This window comes from Chlorocebus sabaeus, chromosome 23 (genome assembly GCF_047675955.1).
Source record: "Chlorocebus sabaeus isolate Y175 chromosome 23, mChlSab1.0.hap1, whole genome shotgun sequence".
NCBI lineage: Eukaryota > Metazoa > Chordata > Mammalia > Primates > Cercopithecidae > Chlorocebus > Chlorocebus sabaeus.
Genome location: NC_132926.1, coordinates 68,370,789 through 68,392,333, shown reverse-complemented (window position 1 = coordinate 68,392,333; position 21,545 = coordinate 68,370,789). Strand labels below are relative to the sequence as shown.

The 21,545-nt window shown below is 36.6% G+C and overlaps 1 protein-coding gene across 3 annotated transcripts in view; it reads left to right on the top strand.

Moving 5' to 3' along the window:
* The window catches only part of YTHDC2 (YTH N6-methyladenosine RNA binding protein C2), an 85,692-nt gene extending 79,804 nt beyond the window's left edge, over window positions 1–5,888 (top strand). For all 3 annotated transcript variants that reach the window (XM_038008895.2, XM_008014165.3, XM_038008903.2), the window contains 4 exons: window positions 1,646–1,849; window positions 2,612–2,794; window positions 3,916–4,003; window positions 4,095–5,888. In XM_038008895.2, the coding sequence (XP_037864823.1) occupies window positions 1,646–1,849; window positions 2,612–2,794; window positions 3,916–3,996 (468 nt within the window). In that variant the 3' untranslated portion in view covers window positions 3,997–4,003; window positions 4,095–5,888. The remainder of the gene's footprint in view (window positions 1–1,645; window positions 1,850–2,611; window positions 2,795–3,915; window positions 4,004–4,094) is intronic.
* Window positions 5,889–21,545: the final 15,657 nt, after the last annotated feature.

Genomic DNA, 21,545 nt, shown 5'->3' with positions numbered 1-21,545 from the left:
TACATACACACACACACATATATATATATGTATGTATATATATCTTCTGGCTGGGCTTGGTTTATGTCTGTAATCTCAATGGTTTGGGAGGCCAGGTTGGGATGATAACTTGAGGCCAGGAGTTTGAGAACAACCTGGGCAACATAGGAAGACCCCATCATCTCTACAAAAGAATAAAAAAACTAGTTGGGCATGGTGGTGGGCCACCTGTATTGCTAGCTTCTGGGGAGGCTGAGGCAGGAGGATCACGTGAACTCAGGAATTTGAAGTTATAGTGAGCTATGATTGTGCCATTCCAGCCTGGATGACAGAGTGAGACTCTGTCTCCCTAAAAAAAATTAAGTAAATAATATCTTCCATTTCTCCTCTCATTATGTTCAAGTTTTCCTCTACTTTCTTGAACATAATGAATGTTTTTATAACAGATGCTTTAACATTCTTGTCTCCTAACTACATCAACTCTGTCATCTCTGAGACTGTTTCTGTTTATTACTTTTGGCATTTTTTTTCTTTTACTTTTGTTTCTGTTTTGTCTTCTTGTTATCCGGTGCTTTGTGGAGAAAATATAAGAGTACAAATTTTATATTCCATATGCACATGGGAAACGGGTTCAGATTTGTAAAGAGCTAATAAAAATCTACTTGTAGATGTGTCTGATTGCTCATTGCAATCAGAGTCTCAAGATGACAACAGTATTTAACTTCTCTTTGGTCTTCATTATGTAAATAACAACCTTTGTATATTCTCCTGTTTTGTGTTTCTTGTAATTTTGTTGGGCAGCTAGGTTTTTTTGTATATTCCTTTCAATAGGGTGAGACTTCGTTCTAATTCACAGTTTAGTTGCAATCAGTTGAATCCTTTTGAAGTTTGCTTTTAAGTAATGTTAGGGTTGGGCCAGAGCAGTCTTTATTCTGTTATTAATTTAGTTCCAATACTAAGGTATGGCCGTTCTGTGGGCTAGTACCATATGTATTACAGGTTCTATCTCTTCTGGCTGAAGATAACATGAAATATTCCCAGCCATGTGTGAGCTCTAGGAATTGTTTGGTCTACTTGTTTTCCTTTGGATCTTTCCCTAGCCTTGGGTTATTTATCTTTTTTCTCACTCATGTTCAGGTCAGCACTTAGCCAAAAACTTGTGGGAACCCCTCTGCATTTTCTTTGGAGCTCTCTTTATTTGCAGCTCCTTTCTATCTAACATAGTACATTGCCATGCACAGTAGCCACTTCGGTCTCTGAACTCCAGTTTCTTTCTGCACAACCTAATGAGACCACTGGACTGTTTTTCTTTGTCCTCTGAAAACTGCCTCCAGGCAGTAAGCTGGAGAAATATTTGTTTTGTTTTTGGATTTTGAAAGTATATTAAAACATTTCTGAAAGTATATTTGAGGTATAAACCAAAGTTGGTACTCCAGGATCCTTTGTTGATAAGGGATTTTGAATGCTGTGAAAATGAGTACTTGTTTTTAGCTAACTTTATTTTGGTTGAGTCTTGTATAGGTTTCAGACATGATAGAACTATTTGCATTTGTTGAATATATGGTAAAATATTTTGGCTTATATGTTTATGAAGATGTTATTTAATGGAGCCTGTTGGTTTTGAAAGATCAGATTACCTTTCAAGAACTTATGTATTCTTTTATAGGGATCAAAATCTCCTTCACCAAGACCAAACATGCCTGTTCGATACTTCATAATGAAGAGTAGCAATTTGAGAAACCTTGAAATTTCTCAACAGAAGGGTATCTGGTCTACAACTCCTAGTAATGAACGGAAGCTAAATCGAGCCTTTTGGGAAAGCAGCATGGTTTACTTGGTATTTTCTGTTCAAGGATCTGGACATTTCCAGGTGAGCCACCCTGAATCAGTAAAATGGGGTTGTTCTAGCTATAGGTTAAATCATAGAGATTTTTAGAAAAACAGCTGGCTTTTCATTGCATCAGAATGCAAGAATGTCTTTTGCTTGATTGAGAATGAGGGATATATTGCATCTCTTTAGAGGATGATAGAACTGAAATCCTCTTTGTTTTTGCCTTGTCTTACCAGAGTCTTTCCAGATAAACTGTGTTTCCTTCTGAAGACAACTTTAGATTTACTAATTCTCAGGTGGATTCAAAGTAATGAGAAGCTTGACCTTTTGGTAAAATATTTATTTAAATAGGCCAAGGAAGTTAGTATTGACAATCAATAAACTAAGTATGTTTCTTAACCATCACCCATCTTGACTTAATGTATACCTGAATTTATAAAATAATACATTTATTATTTGATGTTTGTTATAATTTTTGGAAATGAAAGCCTAGAAGTTAACTTGTATCCATTTATCATGGAATAAATATGGACTTAGAACTGTTGCTGTTTTATTTAGAAATTATTATTGATATTTGAAATTGTTAGGAGGCTAGAACTGTTTTTTTCTCTAAAATTTGCTAAGAGAGCTTTCAATGAAAAATTTAATAAGTAGCTTATTTTTTGTTTTCGTTAGGTTTCTGTTATTTTAATATTATATCTTTATCTTAAAATTTTAAAAACTCAGCCTTCTCAGATAAATTAAATTTAGACATATTAATCGCCTCCTCACCTCTATTCCTTCCTCCCATTTTACCTACAGGGATTTTCTAGGATGTCTTCTGAGATTGGAAGGGAAAAGAGCCAGGACTGGGGCTCTGCAGGACTAGGAGGAGTATTTAAAGTGGAGTGGATACGAAAAGAAAGCCTTCCCTTTCAATTTGCACACCATTTACTCAATCCATGGAATGATAACAAGAAAGTGCAGATAAGCAGGGATGGGCAGGTATACAATGGCATTTTTTTTAACCTTTATTTCTGTTTGTTTTCTTGTTATCCAGTGCTTTAATTGAGAATAAAATGTAAGAGTACAAATTTTACATTCCATATGCACATGGGAAACAGGGGTTCAGGTTTGTAAAAAGCTAGTAAAAACTTACTTGTAATGTGTCTGATTGTTCATTGCAATCAGAGTCTCAAGATGACAATAGTATTTAACTTCTCTTTGGCTTTAATTATGTAAAGTAAATAACCTTTTATATTCTAGTGACTTGTTTATTTCTGTTATGTTTTGCTTTGTCTTTATGATGCTACTTACATGCATTTTGAGCTAGTTAAGATGATGGAAATTAATATATATTGACCAAATACTATGCTAACTGCTTTATAAGATATAATTTATTTCTTATGATTAAATTATTAGTCCAATTTTATATAGGAGAAAATAGACTCAAAGATTAGTTTTGCCTAAGGTTACACAGCTAGTAATGTATCTGAACCAGTATGACTCGTTTCAAATCACTGTGTAAAAAGTGTTTGGGTTCCTCTTAAGTGCTTATCATAGGTATCATTTCACAGGAGGACTATAAAGTGGCATTCTTTTCAATTGTGTGAGAATAATTTCATTTTTATTCTGTAATGATTTTGAAGAAATATCTGTTAGTTAGAAATAATTCTTAGAAGAAAAAATATTTTAATAATTTTCAAGATAAGAAGATGTAGTTGCTTAAGAGAGTTTCATGGGAAAAACCCAACATCAAATATGCTAGGTTTCACAGTAAACCTTTGGAAGTTCCAGCTGAGTGCTTTTGCTAAATCTCTATTGAAAACAAAATCCATTATTTTTAGGTAGAAACAGTTCCAGAAGGACTCCATGGGAATCTGTTGCCATTTTGTCACAAAAGTTGAGAGATTTTGCAGATTAACTGTGATCTTAAATCTGGAAGTCAACTCCATAAACCTTAAAGCAAAGAATTAGAATAATTCATACCATATGATTTTAACATACTCTAGTAGGAAAATGAAATTTAAAGTGTTTTTCTTACATTTTTATCAGTATAGGTTTTGGTCATTAAAAATTTTCAATCCAGTTCTTTTTATGTTTATTTTGACTTCTGATTTATCTAGGAACTAGAACCTCAGGTTGGTGAACAGTTGCTCCAGTTATGGGAACGTCTTCCCTTGGGAGAAAAAAACACAACTGATTGACACTCAGGTTATACCATCTTGACTTTGAGTATTGGCAGTATTTGTGATCATTAGGAACTTTTCAGATTATTTATCTTTTTTTTTCCCCTTTCTTCTAGAACTCTTAGCTGTGGAAGAACATCATGCCTATTTATAACCACTGAATGCACTGACTTTCAAAAACTGAGATGGAGTGTGTATTACGAATGGGCTTTTTAACACTTTTAGAGTGTAGCTTTAGAACTACCATCTTCATATACAGGAGAAAGGAATCATTTAAATTTTTATAGTGATCATAGAGAATGATTATATGATGTTTGTAATGAATAAAATAGTAGTTTCATCATTTGGCACAATAGCAGTTACTTTAAACAAACTTAATTTGAAGTTAAACATTTCATTTTTAAAAACACTGAATTACAGTTCTTATTGATGACTTTTTAATGCAGAGTAAGTTGTTTAAGAAAGGCCTGAATATGTCAGAACATCTGAACACCATTTTAGAAGAGTCAACTCTTAAGATTATCATTAGAAAACAAATACATCAACACCTATGAAAAGAAGCGGGGAAAACAACAAGGACAACAACAAAAAACCAATGAAATTCTACAAATGTCCCTTTTAAAAATCGTATGTGCTAAGGGCTATTCATTCTGCCATTTTTAACTTGAGACACATTAAGAAATAAGATGGATGTTCTTTTTCTGTGATTATGAAATGCAATAAAATCTGAATATGGGGCAAAGTTTCTTCCTGATCAGATTAGATTAAATGCTTAATTTTATTCCTAATCCTGCCCCTTTTAACCTGATGTGCACCTTACTCTTTCCTCCCTCTCCCTCCCTTCCTCCTCTCCCCGCTCCTTCCCTGCATTTCTCCCTTCCTCCCTCCTCACATCTCTTATATGAGCACAGCAATTGTGACCTTTTTGTTTTGGCTACAACTTGATTGAAACAAGTTCAAAATTTAAACAACTTCATACAAGTTTTTAAACATTCTCAACTGGTAGCTTGCTTGCTGTGTGTCTTCCAAAGTAAAACCTGCAAGCACCACAATTCTAAGTGCCGCCTTCCATTTTTTTTCAGTATGTTTTCACTGGCTTATGTTTTCAGATATGATTTTCCTTTTTCACATATATGGTTTAATAAATGGGGGATAATTTTTTTGTAAACCTGTGCTAGTGCCAAGTCTCATATTTCTTTGCCATCTCAGAATTATTTATCTTTTTACCACCACTGTTTATAAAATTTCCTTAGAGATTTTTGAAGTGAAAATAGAGCAACAGGGAAAAATGAAAGAAATGTCTTGGTTACTGAGCTCTAAATAGACAGGTTTGATAGCACTTCTCATGACACATTTTAGTTATTCTTATAAAAGCAAACGAACAAACATGAGTGTAAATTAAAGACAAAAAGAAAACTCTGGTTTTATATTTGAGAACAAGTGAAAAATCATGGGTCAACATAAAATCTTGAGAACCCTTTTACTTTCTCTAGGAAAGCATTATATAGTGGTGCATTAGTTTAGAAAGTCAGCTATAATTTTGCCTATATTTCTAGTTATTAGCTTTGGGGGTTTTTTGTACTTTAAGACATACCTGTAAATTGAACCTATGTGAATTATATTCCACTGTATGTGTATTATAGTTCTTTTCCTATTAGAGCAACTTGTGTTTCCCTGATAATGTGTAAATTTTTTAGGTATATACTTAATAGTTTACAATGTTCTAAATTTGGAAGGACTTCAAAAAAAACTTGTTTTAATTTCCATCTGTTTTGTAATATCTAGCTCTATATGTAAATGATGGGTTTGTTGGTATTTAAAATGAATACAACTTGAATGTAATTAAAATGCTGTTTTTTGGAAGTGATAAACTTTAAATATACTTATTAAAATGAAATTCTATTAAGTTACTCAGATGTTATTTCTTATACTTTATAATAAGACTAAGTTAACAATGATCAACAATATCCCCTAAGATAATAACGAATTTCAAATACCTTGAAGAATACTAAATTGATATAGAAGGTGATGGTTTGTATTGAAACTCCCTTCCCTGTAAATTGTCCTATTTCAATAGGAGATGGCAAAAATCTCACAACATGTGTTTAGTATAAAATATTTTAAATATTAATAAAATATGCAAAAATAGGAAACTTAAACTATATGGAAACATTTCTAAATATTATGAATAGCACCTTGTACTTAAATGTTAGTATTTTTCTAACTTTATTTGCAAAGTTCTTGTCTAAACATCCAGGAGAAAGTTAGTTATAGTACAATATCTTTTTTTTTAATAGTATAATATCTTGGTAGCTAACACTACTTTTTCTGAATAATTTAGTTCTTTTCTGTCAGCTAGTTAATGTTTCGTTTCTTTCAGCTAATGAAGCCATCCATTCCGAAAAGGTGGAGCACCTGCTGTTTTACCCAGACATTTCTTTGTAGAAAATGGTAGTAGTATCTTAGATACTGGGGTTCCATCAGTCCTTTCATCTCCCAGAGAATTTTAATATTTGCTTTCACTAATTCTCTGGAAGTTTGTTGTCTTTTTTTTTTTTTTTTTTAAGTGAGGTCTTGCTCTGTCACTGAGGCTGGAGTGCTGTGGTGAGATCACAGCTCACTACAGCCTCGATCTCCTGGGCTCAACCAGTCCTCCCACCTCAGCTTCCCACGTAGCTGGGACATGCCACCAAACCATGCCTGGCTAATTTTTTTTTAGAGACAAAGTCTCACTGTATTACCCAGACTGGTCTCAAACTCCTGGGCTCAAGTGATTCTCTGGCCTCAGCCTCCCAAAGTGCTGGATTTACAGGCGTGAGTCACTGTGCTCGGCCATATTGTCCTTTATAATAAATATTTAATATCACGTACAGTGACATACTAAGATATAACAGGTACAAGTCTTGCTGTCCAGGAGGAGTTTATCTTATTTTGGGTAAAAATTTTATTTAAAGTTGTGAGTAACAATTTTATTTAAAATTGTAACAATTGTGCACTTTTATATCACAATTGTTATAGACAAAGGTTAAGGTATTTGAGAGAAGGATAATCATTGAGGTCTTCATCGTTGGTAGAGCTGCATTTGAGCATGCCTTTAAGAAGAGAGAGAATTTGTAAATGGATTAGAACAAAGTTAAAACTAGTGAAGAGCTGGAAAAGGACAAGGTGTATTTGGGAATATATAATTCACAGTAGCTACCTGGTAAGGTTTTGTGTAACAGTTTTACAATGTGAAATATAGAGTGTTTAAGAAAAGCTAAGAAGTGATCATTGAATCAAGTGGAACTTGAGCTTTAATATGCAGGTGAGGTGGCTGTTAAAAATACTTCCTTGGCTTATACACAGGGTCTGATCAGTAGGTCATTAGTTTTGTAATAGGCCTCAAGAATCTTCATGTTTAGTACATACTTCAAGTACTGTCATTTCAAATGGACAATAATACTGAAACAGATTGATAAAGAAACTGTGTTTTAAAGTTCATGTGGCATCAACACAAAATATGCACATTTTGTATTTTATGCAATAAAACAGAAGTGATTGGAGTACTAAATGTAGAGATATATAATGAAGGATTTACCTTGTTGCAAGATATTATAATGTGTTATATCAAGAAGTAGCTTTATATTTAAGGTTACAATACCTGCATTTGAGGCCAAGCTCCAACACTAGATGTGAAAACAGCAAATCACTTAACTTTTCTGACTTCTGATTTCCATGGTTGAAAAGTGAAAATAGTATTTATCTATCTTACAAGACAATTAGAAGGGTCAAATGAGAGTGCTTGGAAAAGTATGAACACTATACAAATATAAATAGTATTATCTGTCTAATAGTGTCCAGCACAGAGAGGGCACTCAAGTGTGGTAGATCCCTAATGTATATTTATTCACAACTTTTTCTCTACTAAGTTCAAAGCCCGTTGAGAAATAAAATAGGAAGAGACTGAAATATTAGTTTTCTTGCTAATGAAGTTGAAGTGAAGATCATGGCTCAGATTCATGGCCACACAAAATTTCTAAATGAAACTATTCCTCATTCATTAAACTTAATCCAATGGTCATAAGCCTCACCTACAGGGACAGGCCACATATGCTGTTGTTGAGGAAGAGAACATGTGCATCTTGAGACCATGAGACCCAAAAAGGAAAATCCAGGAAGGAAGAACTTGAGAATACTCAGTCCCTTCAGAAATCAGTAAGACGATGTCACTTCTGCTGGAGGGAAGGAAACAAGGGCATAAGTGCTTTTCTCATTACTTCTCTATGGGCAAGTGTTACTTTATAGTACAAGCAGGAACTCTGCAGAAGGAGAGCATGTATTTTTCCTCAGGAGACACAAGGCAAAGAAAGGCAGAAAGAATCATCCATGAAGTAGAAGAGTACCACAGTAACCAACCCTGAGGATAAGGGAGCAGACTGCTGGAGTTGATCTGTCACGCTGCAACACTGGTTTTGCAAAGATGTTTTATCTGAGAGGAGATGTCGGTAGATTCAGTAATTTTGGATGTTAAGCTGAAGTGTCTTATGATGAAACTGCTAAATATGCCTATTAACCCATTTATGCTGGAGGTTGGAATATTTTGTGAAAAATCAGACCTTGGCGATGACCTTGAGCAGTAGTATATAAATAACTCCCACATGCTTAGCGTTCCAATAATGGAACACCAGGTATAAAGGGATTAAGAAGTGTGGCTTAATCTGAGTTACTTGTGTATTTAATGAATTTCAGTTTCTAAGAAAGGAAGAAAGAATGACTTAATGGGTTGTTTTTTTAGGGTAGAATGGACTGCGTGTGCTCAGTTTAAGTCTTCCTGAATTCTCCATCTGTGTACTTTTTCTTTAGGCAACTGACAATTTCATTAGGGGAAATGCATATTCTAACTTAAAATGAAAGAGGGAAATAATTTATATGCTAATATCCTCATCTCACAACTTTTTTGCAGATATTCAAGCCATTTGAGCATAGTATGCTAATAGAGATAAGCTCTTGCAGATATATTCTTCAGTTTTTCCTCCCTGTATATCATATACATATCCTAATCTACTTATATAAATTAAATCAAGACAGCACTTTAACATGCACATTGAAATTCAGTGAATGTTTGATAAATACTTTCAAATCCTCTGCTAAGAAGTTGAAAGTCAAGAGTTTATAATATAGATTATCAATGTATTTGACACAAATTCAGAGAGTTCTCATTTAGCCAATTGGAAAAACCCTTTAATTTTATTAATCAAAATGAGAGATCAAGCCTAGAATAATACAAATATATACTCACATACCTGTGCATATATTGTATGCACATGTAGTGGGAACAGGCTTTTGGGTTTATGTTCATAGTAACAAAAAAGCTAATGCCATTTATTCCATTCTATTGCAGTTAGTCAGTATTGGAAATTAGCTTTCAATTTAGTATACTGTAAGTTTTCCTAAGTTAGTTGTGCAGAATCTTTTGGTTATTATATGAAACAGTTTCTTCATATTTTTAATTGGCTTTGAGACACAAAAATTCACTGTGCACTTATAAGAAAATACTGATATTTAGGAAATTAAAATGTATTCTCTTAGAGATTATGTAAGTGGATGAATAGAGAAAATGTTTATTTGATCAAAACTTTCTGTGAGGTGGATTATTTTAAACTAGGGTAATTTTGGCAGCTTAACAACTAATGGTAAGAATGAAAAACACAAAATAGTACAAAAATTGGTGTTCTTAGCAATTTCTCAAGATATTTCCTAACTTCCTGTCATTCTCAAAGAATACAGAGTGGCAAAATAATAACTCTGTGATTATATAACAAAATCACAGAGGCTTCAAAAAATCATTGTTCCTCATGCCTCACTGCCCACTCCCTCACCCCTCAATACACGGCCAACTTACAATGATGATATATATTTAAATTATTTCTATGTCTACTGCACACAGTTATGAATCTAAGATTTGACTAATTTTTTAATTGTGAATTTTTTTTTAATGGGATCTCACTCTGTCACCCAGGCTGGAGTGCAGTGGCACGATCATGGCTCATTGTAGTCTTGACCTCCTGGGGTTAAGTGATCCTCCCACCTCAGCCTCCCAGGTAGCTGAGACTTCAGGCATGTGCACCATACCCATCTAATTTTTATATTTTTTGTAGAGACAGGGTTTTGTCATGTTGCCCAAGCTGGTCTCAAACACCTTAGGCCCAATCAATCTTCCCTCATTGGCCTCCCAAACTGCTGCAATTACAGGCTTGAACCACCATGCCCAGCTAATTTGTGATTTTTTAAAAAAAAATTGTGATTTTTAACATGAAACGTCAATGCACAAAAAGAGAAAGTAGTCAAATCCCATTTTCATGATTGATATCTTTGTCATAATTTTTCCAAATACTGTATAGTTTTTAGCATATTGAATATACCTTCTCAAAGCTGCTGTGGACTAAATACAAGGCTACTTGGAAAATGCAGATGAGGCTGGGTGTGGTGGCTCACACCTGTAATCCCAGCACTTTGGGAGGCCAAGGCGGGCAGATCACGAGGTCAGGAGTTCAAGACCAGCCTGGCCAATATGGTGAAACCTCGTGTCTACTAAAAATACAAAAATTAGCTGGGCTTGTTGGATCATGCATGTAGTCCCAGCTACTCGGGAGGCTGAGGCAGAAGAATCGCTTGAACCTGGGAGGCGGAGGTTGCAGTGAGTCGAGATCGCGTGACTGCATTCCAGCCTGGGCGACAGAGTGAGACTCCATCTCAAAAAAAACAAAAATGGCAGATGAATGTAATATGAAGGAATATTGGAAGCTTTCATTTCTAGACATTCCCTTGTTTACTTATTCTGATGCCTACAGATTCATTATGAAAAATCTATTCCCTTGGATCTAGTATTGAGCCATTGTATTTTGATCTCTTGAGAAGGGTTGTATATGGATTTATTAGTTAACAACCTAGTTGGAAGATATTTGGGTTTGGGATTTGGGATGGAAATAGGCTGTGAAACAGAGCTATACATATATACATGTGTTGATGTATAAACCTGGAATCCAAAATAGTACTATTGATAATTTCTATTTGGGGGAATGGGAAGGGCCAGAAGGAGGCATCTTGTGATGTTTTTATTTCATAATATGCACGTAAAGATTTGCAGCTGGAGCTGATGTCAGATTTCACTGCTGTTTCCACTCTGCCTTCTTAAATCAAGAACTTAACTTTCATAGATTAATTTATCAGTTGCCATTATTTTTCATTTTATCTGGTACTTTGTCTAAAACTGTTCTTCAGTGAGTTTGTATATTTCACACCCCTATCCACAATTCATATTTGTTCCTTCTGATTCTCTGGGCAGCTTAGATTACAGCAGCCATCCACCTTGTATCTACTGACACCTTGTATTCACTGAACGACTCAGCCTGGCTCTAAAAACTACAGCAAATATAAACAATGAGAAAAGAATAATCTTGAATGAGTACTATAAGAAAAGACATATTCATTTAAGAATTTGTTCTTAGAGATGCATTCTTCACCATTTAAAATGTTATATCCTGAGACAGAGAAAGTCTTGATGAATAAATCAAATAAACTTCACTCCTGAATAAAAGACCACAACTGAACAGGTAAACTACAAGTGACTACAACCTTTTAGTTCTGGTGTGGAATGAGCTTCCCAGAACACAGATTTCCCCACTCTGCTCCAGAACTCTCCACAGTTCACCAAAAGGACCACACAGCGCAGTCAGTGTGCCTCAGGCCACTGGATGCACCTTGATCTTTCCAGCCAAATGTAAAATCATTTGGCTGTTAGAATCGCAAACAGCATATTCACAATTGAACTATTCTTTCCCTCATCCTGATTTACCCAAAGGTGTCCTCCCTTTAACTGATGGCTGGTTTAAGTCTTTTGGTTGCTTAGGCCAGAAAACTTGAAGTCGTCCTGGACTCCTTTTCAATTCATTTTTCAATTCAATCCGTCAGAAAATTATCTTGAGTCTACCTTCTAAATTATATCTCAACTCCAGCTGTTTCTCACCACATCTGTCACAACCACTCTGTACTGAGCCACAATCAGTCATTCTTACCTGGGTTATCGAAGTAGCTTCCTAAGATATCTTCCCTCTTCTGCCTCCTCTTCTCTTCCCCCTACACAAATCTATTTTCAACACAGCAGTCGCAGTGATCTTTTTAAAACATTAAATCTGTTCATCTCGTATTACTTTTCTGCTCAACACCCTGCAGTCGCTCCCTATTTAATTCAAAAGCCAAAGTGCTTACATAATCTGGTCTCTCATTATTTCTGACCTTCTGTCCTTTACTCTCCTTTGCTACTCCTCCTACTTTAGCCACATTGACCTCCTTACTATTCCTTGAATACACCAGGCAGTTTCAGACTCAGAGACCCACTAAAGCTCTTCACTTTGCTCTTCTCAGAATATCTGGACAACTAGATGTCACCATTTAGTATTAGTTTACTACCAAGTTTTCTTTTAAATGTCTTTAACTTTTAAAATGAACAGAGTAAAATGAAATTTTTAAAGACGTTCAGTTCTTTGAATTTTAACACATGTACAAATTTAGGTAACCACCACAATCAGGATGCTATTTCATCATCCTAAAAAATTTCCTTGTGCTACCCCTTTGTAGTTACATCATCCCCCCCCCACCCCTAACCCCTGCCAACCACCATTCTAGATTTGTCTTCTTGAGAATGTCCTATAGATAGAATCATACGGTATGTAACCTTTTGAGACTGGCTTCTTTCACTAAGAATAATGTCTTTGACATTCATCCAAATTACTGTTTTTATCTACAATTCATATTATTTTATTGCTGAATAGTATTCACTATTTTTGAGAATGACTGCATCATTTTGCATTCCTCCCAGTAATGTCAGAGAGGTTCAGTTGCTTCACATTGTTGATAGCTGTTACTATTGTCAGTATTCTTTATTTTCACTATTCTATTAGATGTGCAATAGTATCTGATCATTGGTTTAAGTGGTATCTCTCTAATAGCCACTAATGTTGAACATCTTTCCATGTGCTTATTTGTCACCCATATATCCCCTTTGGGTAAGTCACCCATATTTCCTCTCCAGGTCTTTAGATCATTTCAAAATTGTTTTCTTACTGTTAGTTTGAGAGTTCATTATAGATTCTGTCCTTTGTCAGATATGTGATTTGAAAATACTTTATTTGTAGCTTGTCTTTTCATTCCCTTAACAATATTTTTTATAATTTTTAATTTTGATAAACTATATCTTTTTTTTTTTGGATAGTGATGTTGGTGTCATGCTAAGATCTCTTTGCCTAACCCCCAGTTATGAAGGTTTTCTGTTTTTTTCCTACAAGTTGTATAGTTTTATATTTAGATTCATGATCCATTTTGAGTTAATTTTTGGATAAAGTATGAGATAGGTTGGGGCTCATTTTTATGTACATGAATGTCCAATTGTTCATCACTATTATTTAAAAGACTACCCTTTCTCTATTGAATTGCCTTTGCACCTTTGTCAAAAAATCATTTGGCCATATTTGTTTGGTTCTTGAGTTCTTGCGTTGAGGAGACGAAGTTGAGAGTGGGAAAACCAAAGCACCTAGAGCTCATAGAACAGACAGAAGACCAGAGGTGAGAGAACTGCATAGAGAGTAAACCGCAACACTCTGCAGGGGATCCCTCTGGAGTGTCCAGCAAGCTGCTGATCAGTGCATGCATGCAAAACCTACCTGAAGTCAGGAAAAGAACTATCTGAATGGATTAAAGAAAACAGTGCCTGGTGCTTATAAATGGCAAAAAATAGTGCCTGTTCCCACCAGACAGACTTGCAAAACTTCAAAAAAAGGGCAAAAAAGGGAAAATGGTACAAAAAACAAATGGAAATAGCAAATAGAAACAAACACAACAACAAAAATAGAAAACAGATAATAGACTCAAACTGAAAGAATTAGTAATCTAATGACACGGCTTGGCTGGGTCCCCACCTAAATCTCATCTTGAATTGGAGCTTCCATAATCCTCATGTGTCATGGCAGGGACCTGATGGGAGGTAACTGAATCACGGGGGTGGGTTTTCCATGCTGTTCTCATGATATTGAATAAGCCACACGAGATCTGATGGTTTTATAAAGGGCAGTTCCCTGCACAGGCACTTTTGCCTGCTGCCATGTTAAGACTTGCCTTTGCCTTCACCTTCCACCATGATTGTGAGGCCTCCCCAGCCATGTAGAACTGTGGTCCATTAAGCCTCTTTTTCTTTATAAATTACGCGGTCTTGGGTATGTCTTTATTAGCAGTGTGAGAACAGACTAGTACATCATATTAAATGGAATGGTCCAAAAATTCCAAATAAAAGGGAGAGCTTGTCAGATTGGATAAAAAAACCAAGATCCATGTACATGATGCCTACAAGAAATGAATCATAAATGTAAAGACACACAGGTTAAATGTTTAAAAAAATGAAAGAAATTATGCCATGCTAATATCAACTTTTAAAAAGCTAGAATGGTTATATTAATATCAGACAAAGGAGAATTCAGAACAAAGAATATAATTGGGATAAAGACAGTAATTTACTAATAATAAAGGATCAATGGATATAATAATCCTAAAAGCTTATGTTCTTAATAAAAGAGCTTCAAAATGACTTAAGTAAAAATTGATAGAACTGCAAGGAAAAATAGGTAAGTTGACAATTATAGTCAGAGATTTCAATGTCTGTCAATAATTGATAGAAAAAGCATAAAATCAGCAAAAAATAGCAGGCTTGAAAAACACAATCAACTTGACTTAATTAACATTTATAGAACTTAACACATAACAGGAGCAGAATACACATTCTTTTCAAGTGCACATATAATACCATGATAGACCAATTGTGGGCCACAAAGCAAATCCCAATAAATTTAAAAGCATTCAAGTCATACAAAGTGTGTTCTCTGACCACAATGGACTTAAATTTGAAATCAATAACATTCTACTTTGAACTAGCTAGAAAAAGCAATGTTCTCCCACTGATTTCCTCATAACTTCCAGTATTGACTTTCATTGGATCAATTGGTCATGTACTTGTCTCTACACTAATCACTGTGCTAATTAGTCTCTGTCAAATTTCTTCCCAAACACATGGACCAAGAGTAGAAGAGAAATGGTTCCCCAAAGGAATAGCAAAGTCATATTATCACAACAAGGATTCTGAGGCAGGCAGAATTATTAGTTTCCCACTACCAAAAGCTACTTGAACTAATGAGTTTAACAAGGTTCCAGGATACAAAATCAATATACAAGAACCCAACTGTATTTCTATATATTGGCAACAAACAATTGTAAGTTAAAATAAGAAAAAAATGCCATTTACAAAGCATCAAAAAAGATCAAATATCTAGGAATAACTGACAAAAGATATGAAAGACCTATACACTGAAATGTACAAAACGTTGCTGAGAGAAATTAAAGATGACATAAAAAACAAAGATTTACTTTTTCATGGGTTGGAAGACTCAACATTGCTAAGAAGCCAGTTCTCTGCAAAATCTATAGATTCATCAGAATCACAATCAAAAGTTGGCTTTTTTGTAGACATGGGCAAGCTGATTTCAAAATTTCTATGGAAATGTAAAGAACCTTAGCATAGCCAAAACAACTGAAAAAGAACAACTTTAGAGGGCCTATACTTATTTTTTATCTAATTCAAGACTTAAAGCTTTATGCTATAGTTTGGATATGGCTTGTTTGACCCCCTCCAAATCTGATGTTGAAATTTGGTTTCCAGTGTTGGAGATGTGTCCTAATGGGAGGTGTTTGGGTCATGAGGGTAGATACTACGTGAATAGATTAATCCCCCTCTCTCTTGCTTTCTTGCTTGCCATGTGATCTCTGTACAGCTGGCTCCCCTTTGCCTTCTGCCATGAGTGGAAGCAGCCTGAAGCTCTCACCAGAAACAAATACTGACACCATGCTTCTTGTACAGCCTGCAGAACCATGAGCCAAATAAACCTTTTTTTTTTTTTTAAATAAATTACCGTCTCTGATATTCCTTTATAGCAACACAAACAGACTAAGACACTTTAGTATACAAAACAACTTGGTTTTTACATAAATGTGAACACATAGAGCAATAGAAAGTAATGGAAAGTCCAGAAATAACATCTATGGGCAACTGATGTTTTTCACAAGGACACAAAGACAATGTGGTAGAAAAAGTACAGTCCTTTCAATACAGGAGTTGGAAATTATTTAGGCAGATAGGGTAAGAAAGTCCTCAGTAAGCTTTCCTTTTTGTAAAAGCAGCCCCCAAATCATTTCTTTTCTAACAAAAAGCAGCCTGAAAAATCAAGCTGCAAGCATAAATAAGCAAGCTAAAATCTTTCATAGGTTAATACCAGCAGCTGTGCCAATAGAGAAAGGCTACCTGGGGGCCATGACGTTCAACATAGTGGCTCCATCTTCACTTTTATTTGTGAACCACGTGTACAGTAAGGAACAGACAACGTGGCTGGCCAGGTAGAGAGCCCATCTGCATAATAAAAGATTAGGGTGGGATGGGCAGCTTCCTTGAACCCCATGCAAACATCACAACTGGTTCGACCAATCTCTTGGGCCCTATGTAAATCAGACACCACCTCCTCAAGCTCATCTATAAAACCCCCTGCATTTCATCACAAAACTGGAAGACCAACTCAGGTGCCCCTCTCTCTCTGCAGAAGAGAAAACTTCTTTTTCTTTGATGTATTAAACCTCTGCTCTTAAACTCACTACTTGTGTATCCGTGTCCTTGAATCCCTTGATGTGAAACAACGAACCTCGGGTATTTACCCCAGACAATGTCGCCGCTTCATTTTGGGGCCCCATCTGGGACACTGGAAGGGTGAGTATAGGAGCAGACCCTCAACTCTGTTCTTTCATTTCGAGGCTGTCGGCCTCCATTCTGGGCATTTTGGCTATGTTTTGAACTGATTTCCCTTCTTGGAAACCTAGCCATTGCATGGGGCTGGAAGAGGTCCTGGAGCAATTGAGGATTTCTGGCCAGGTCTATACCCTGGTGTTATGTGAAGTCTTCTGGACGGGCCGCTTCCAACTGCCCAATCAGGCATGGGCAACAGGAGCTCCAGCTTTACTTACCATAATTTCCTCCTTTCCTGTCTGCGACTGCCATGTCTCCTATGCAATGTGGTGGGAATTTTTACAGTTGAGGGAAGTAATTCTATTAGGCAAGATCAGGAAATGCTATAGGATGCTGCAGTAACCAGGAATATAGCTCAAGGGAATGTCATTTTTGTGATTTTTCCAGGAACAGAGGGTCTCCTGCACTCCCTCTGCCCCACCACTGTGAGCATTTCTCTGCCCTTGGGCTGGAGGGCACATGGCATTTCAAAGTCAACAGCACCACCTAGTGGAATAGAAATCTCCATGAGGCACGTTGTCGGCCCTTTGCCAAAACGCTTTAGCTTCCCAAATTCTCCTCCCTTTTGGCACCCTTCTACTAGATACCAGGCTTTATGCTGCTTCTGTAAATGGAAAAACTCTCCCTTCAGCAATGAGGAGGAAAAAATCCTCCAAAACCAAATTTTAGTCTCAATACTGTCCCATCAGCAGGAAAATGGCCATTCGGTCCCCACGTTCTTTTAAGGCACATATTCTGCCTCCCACTAAAACGGTACTTAAATAGTAAGAAGACTTTATGTTCGGAAGTTCACCGGAACCATTCTCTAAGGGCAAATGCTTTAGCATGGGCCATAATAGCAGGATATAGAGTTTAATCTAGTACACCTCCTCCATTAAATGGGTCTTGCCCAAATGAAACTATTATGTAGTTTTTCCTGAGATCCATCTTTCTGGGAGCCGCACAGACCAGATGAGTCTAGGAAATCAAAGGGATATCACAAGGGGAGGACAAAAGTCACATGAGTGAACATAATCCCAATTGCTTAGTTCTCTTGGTTCCATGCTGAGGATCATGCCTGCAACCATGGGTAGCACATTTAATGGATGCCAGGGCTCAGGGAACTAGGGAGGGGAAACAGTTGGGGGTATGCTCCCACTGTCTTTACCTCTACCTTGGGCCATTTCAAAGGAAAGGAAGGAGACTAAAGGGATACCTTTTTCTTGCTTCTCTTCCTAGATAGGTAACAGACCATCTTCAGCCTGAATTCCTCTGGAATGCATTCTGAAGCACTGGGACTCCTTTGACCCTAGATTTTAAAGAAAAAGTGGCTCACTTTCTTATGCACAAGGGCATGGCCTTCTTACTAGACCTTTGCAAGCGTTGCACAATCAACTCAGCTTTTTTACCAGTCATATCGGGGGCCCAAAGGGAATGATTCCCCAAAATTAGAGAAACAAACCCCCGGGAAACCCTTGAATGCAATCCTCGAATGCAACTTTCAGATGCTCTGGCCCTTCCTGCCCCCATCCACATGTCAGCTCCTCCAGTTCTACAACCCAAACCCCTAGACTTTTCTATGGTATTTCTCCTTCCTTCTTTCACAGTTTAAAATGGCTTCTTTTCCTTCTTTTATAATGTTCCTTCAAACAGAGAAATGTTAATTTCCCCAAACCTTAAAGTGCTTGGCTTAGAGTTGAACTCGGGAGAAGGGAACCCAGAAGCCTGACATGCCAGCAAAAGGCTAAAAGTTTTTTTTTTTTTTTTTTTTTTTTTTTTTAAACCATATGGGTTTTGGCCTCTCTCTCTCTGGGCAAACTGGTAAAAGGAATAATAAGGACCACTGATTACATTCTCTGTAAAGTTTTAATTAATGAAAAAGGATTTGTGTGGTTGGTCTTAAGCTGTCGTCAATCTGGTGTGCTTTGCATGTCTTTCTGCATGGTTCTGTCAAAAGAAAGGGCGCCTTGGGATAGGATGTAAGTGTAGGACCCCATAAACCTGCTGTTCAAGCCAGCCCTACAAAATGATCAGTGCTAAACTTTGCTGCAGGCCTCCATCTTGTTTTATGTCCTTGGGAACATGACCGGTAATCACCTGGCAATACTTTGTTTTAGTCTCTGCCATTTTACAATGGTGGCTGTCTTCTTGTGCTGAGTCAGTTCCTGAGTGGGAGCTACAAAATCAGATGAGCCAGTCTGTCAATCTGGGTGCTGCCAGTTGATCCATCAAGGGCAAGGTGTGCAAAGTATCTTGAGCACTGATCCTGGGAGCAGTTTAGGGAGGGTCAGAATCTTGCAGCCTCCAGCTGGATGACTCCAAGCCATGGTTTCTAATCTTGTGGCTAGTTTCTTGGTCTAGTCCCCAGACAGGAGGGAGGCTTTTTTTGCAAAGGAGTTGCTATCATCTTTGTTTTGGGCGGTAAACTGTAAACCAGGCTCCTCCCAGAGTTCGTTTGGCCTATGCCTAGGTATGGGCAAGGACAACTTGGGTGTTGGAAGCAAGATGGAGTTGGTTGGGTTGGATCTCTTTTACTGTCTCAGTCATTTTGCAATGACAGTTTCAAAAGTTGCTTATCACCCCTTTGAGAATACCTCATACACTCGTGGTTAAGTCATAACCTAATTGAGGCTTATTGGTTTCACCTGTGAGGTTACTTTTGTTAAAGTTCAAAAGCCAAAAATCTTAACCAGTTGGTGTGGCTAATGTTGAGTAACAAGATATCTTAAAGGATTTTCTTAAAGAGAGCTCAGCTTCATTAAAACTGGATATCCAAGCTACAGGTATATTTAAAAGGCCTGTACGTTTTTCTCTTCTTGGGTCTTGTTTTTCTGGAAAAAGGTTTTTATTCTCAGTTGACTGAATTATTTTTCTCCATTTTTTTGTCTTGCCACTCTTTTTTTCTTTTTTGTTTCTTTTTTGAGACAGAGTCTCACTCTGTCACCCAGCTTGGAGTGCAGTGGCACGATCTTGGCTCACTGCAACTTCTGCTTCCCAGGTTCTAGCAATTCTTCTCTCTCAGCCTCCCAAGTAGCTGGGACTACAGGCACATGCCATGATGCCCAGCTAATTTTTTGTATTTTAGTAGAGACGGGTTTCACCGTGTTGCCCAGGCTGGTCTCGAACTCCTGAGCTCAGGCAATCCACCCACCTTGGCCTGCGAAAGTGCTAGGATTACAGGCATAAGCCACTGCACCCGGCCTGTCTTGCCGCTCTTAATGCAGATATGAGATGCCCTAAGATAACTTTTGGTAGCCTGGAATTCCTTGGGAAAAACAGAGGAGATGCCACAAACCCTGTTTTGGAAAAAAAAAAAAAAAAAAAAAAAAAGAAAACAACCCTCTGTTTTCCTCATGAAATTCCAGGAATTAAAAGTAGATAAATCCCTCTCAAAAATCAAAGGCTCTGTTCTATTTTACATTGTGTTATCTGATGGTTTAGAGTTATGGGGAGTATCAGAAATTGCTTCACATTAAAGAGAGCTTTGGTGTGTAATACCTAGGTAGGAAATATACTTTAAGGAATGGCTAGTAGTAGTTACAGAGGGATACTTGACTCTTTGCACATTTGGATCAGAGAAGCATGCTCTTGACCACCAGGAAGATATGGAAACATCCCCACCCCCACTGAGAGATGAGACTCCCATGGGCGATGGGCTGATTACAAAATAGGCTTATTGGCTTTGTCTTGCCTTGCAATAAAATGCATGGTAGAAGCACTGCACTGTCTTCTCCTGTAGTATTTCTCTTCTTTTGAGGATCCAGGATCCAGTATAAAATGGCACCCTTAATTTTGGGGATCTGTCTTTGCTTTCAGTTGTGGCTGCTTATTAGACCCTAGAAATGAATGCTTTCCTGGCCCTGTTCCTCCAAGGGCTCCACCTTGAAGCCAGTAATTCTGTTAAGAAACTGGCAAATGAAAAATCTTACAAGTACTGAATCTTCTGTGTAGCTATATATGTGTTGTGTGTAATGTCTATAAAAGAGCTCTAGTTGATTGGCTTAAAGAAAAATATGCATTTAAATCAAATATTTTTTAAAGCAAAGATAAAAGCTATAATGCCTTTCAGTGCAAGTGACTTTAATCTTTAAGAAATAAAAATAGTCTTAGGGATTATTAGTAAAATACAAGTGTCATCACAATGCAAACGGGTGGTCTACATCATATATATCTGATACTAGGTTTGCTAAATGTTTCAAGATTGTAAGCTGCCTGCTTTACAATTTGGTAAGGCCTGGAGACATACAAAATTAACCACGCCCCTAACTATGCTGGAGAAAATGACTTTATCTGTGTCTAGAACATAAAACAACTTACTAGGTTTCACATTAAAGTTAAAAACTGCTAAAAGTTACCATAATAACATGTAACTTAAACCACTAAAAATAGATTTACATATGAGGTGTGTAAAAGCAGTAAAATGTATTTTTAGTAGAAGATTATAAGAAGGCAGGGAAATGTAAATTTCACCTAGGAATAAAGGATTGTCTTAAATTAGATAAGAGAAATCTGAAGATTTAAGCAAGTTGTGGTGGAAATATTGTAAAATTAATCTTGCAAAAAAATCCTGTATGTAAACATTAACTAAATTCAAGAGTAATACAAAAGGGTATTATATGGTCTTTTCATAAGTTGAGCATTGAAATAAAAGTACAGTAAGGTTATCTTAATACACTAGTCTGCCTTTTAGCAAAAGGGTTATAAAAGGCTTGTAAAA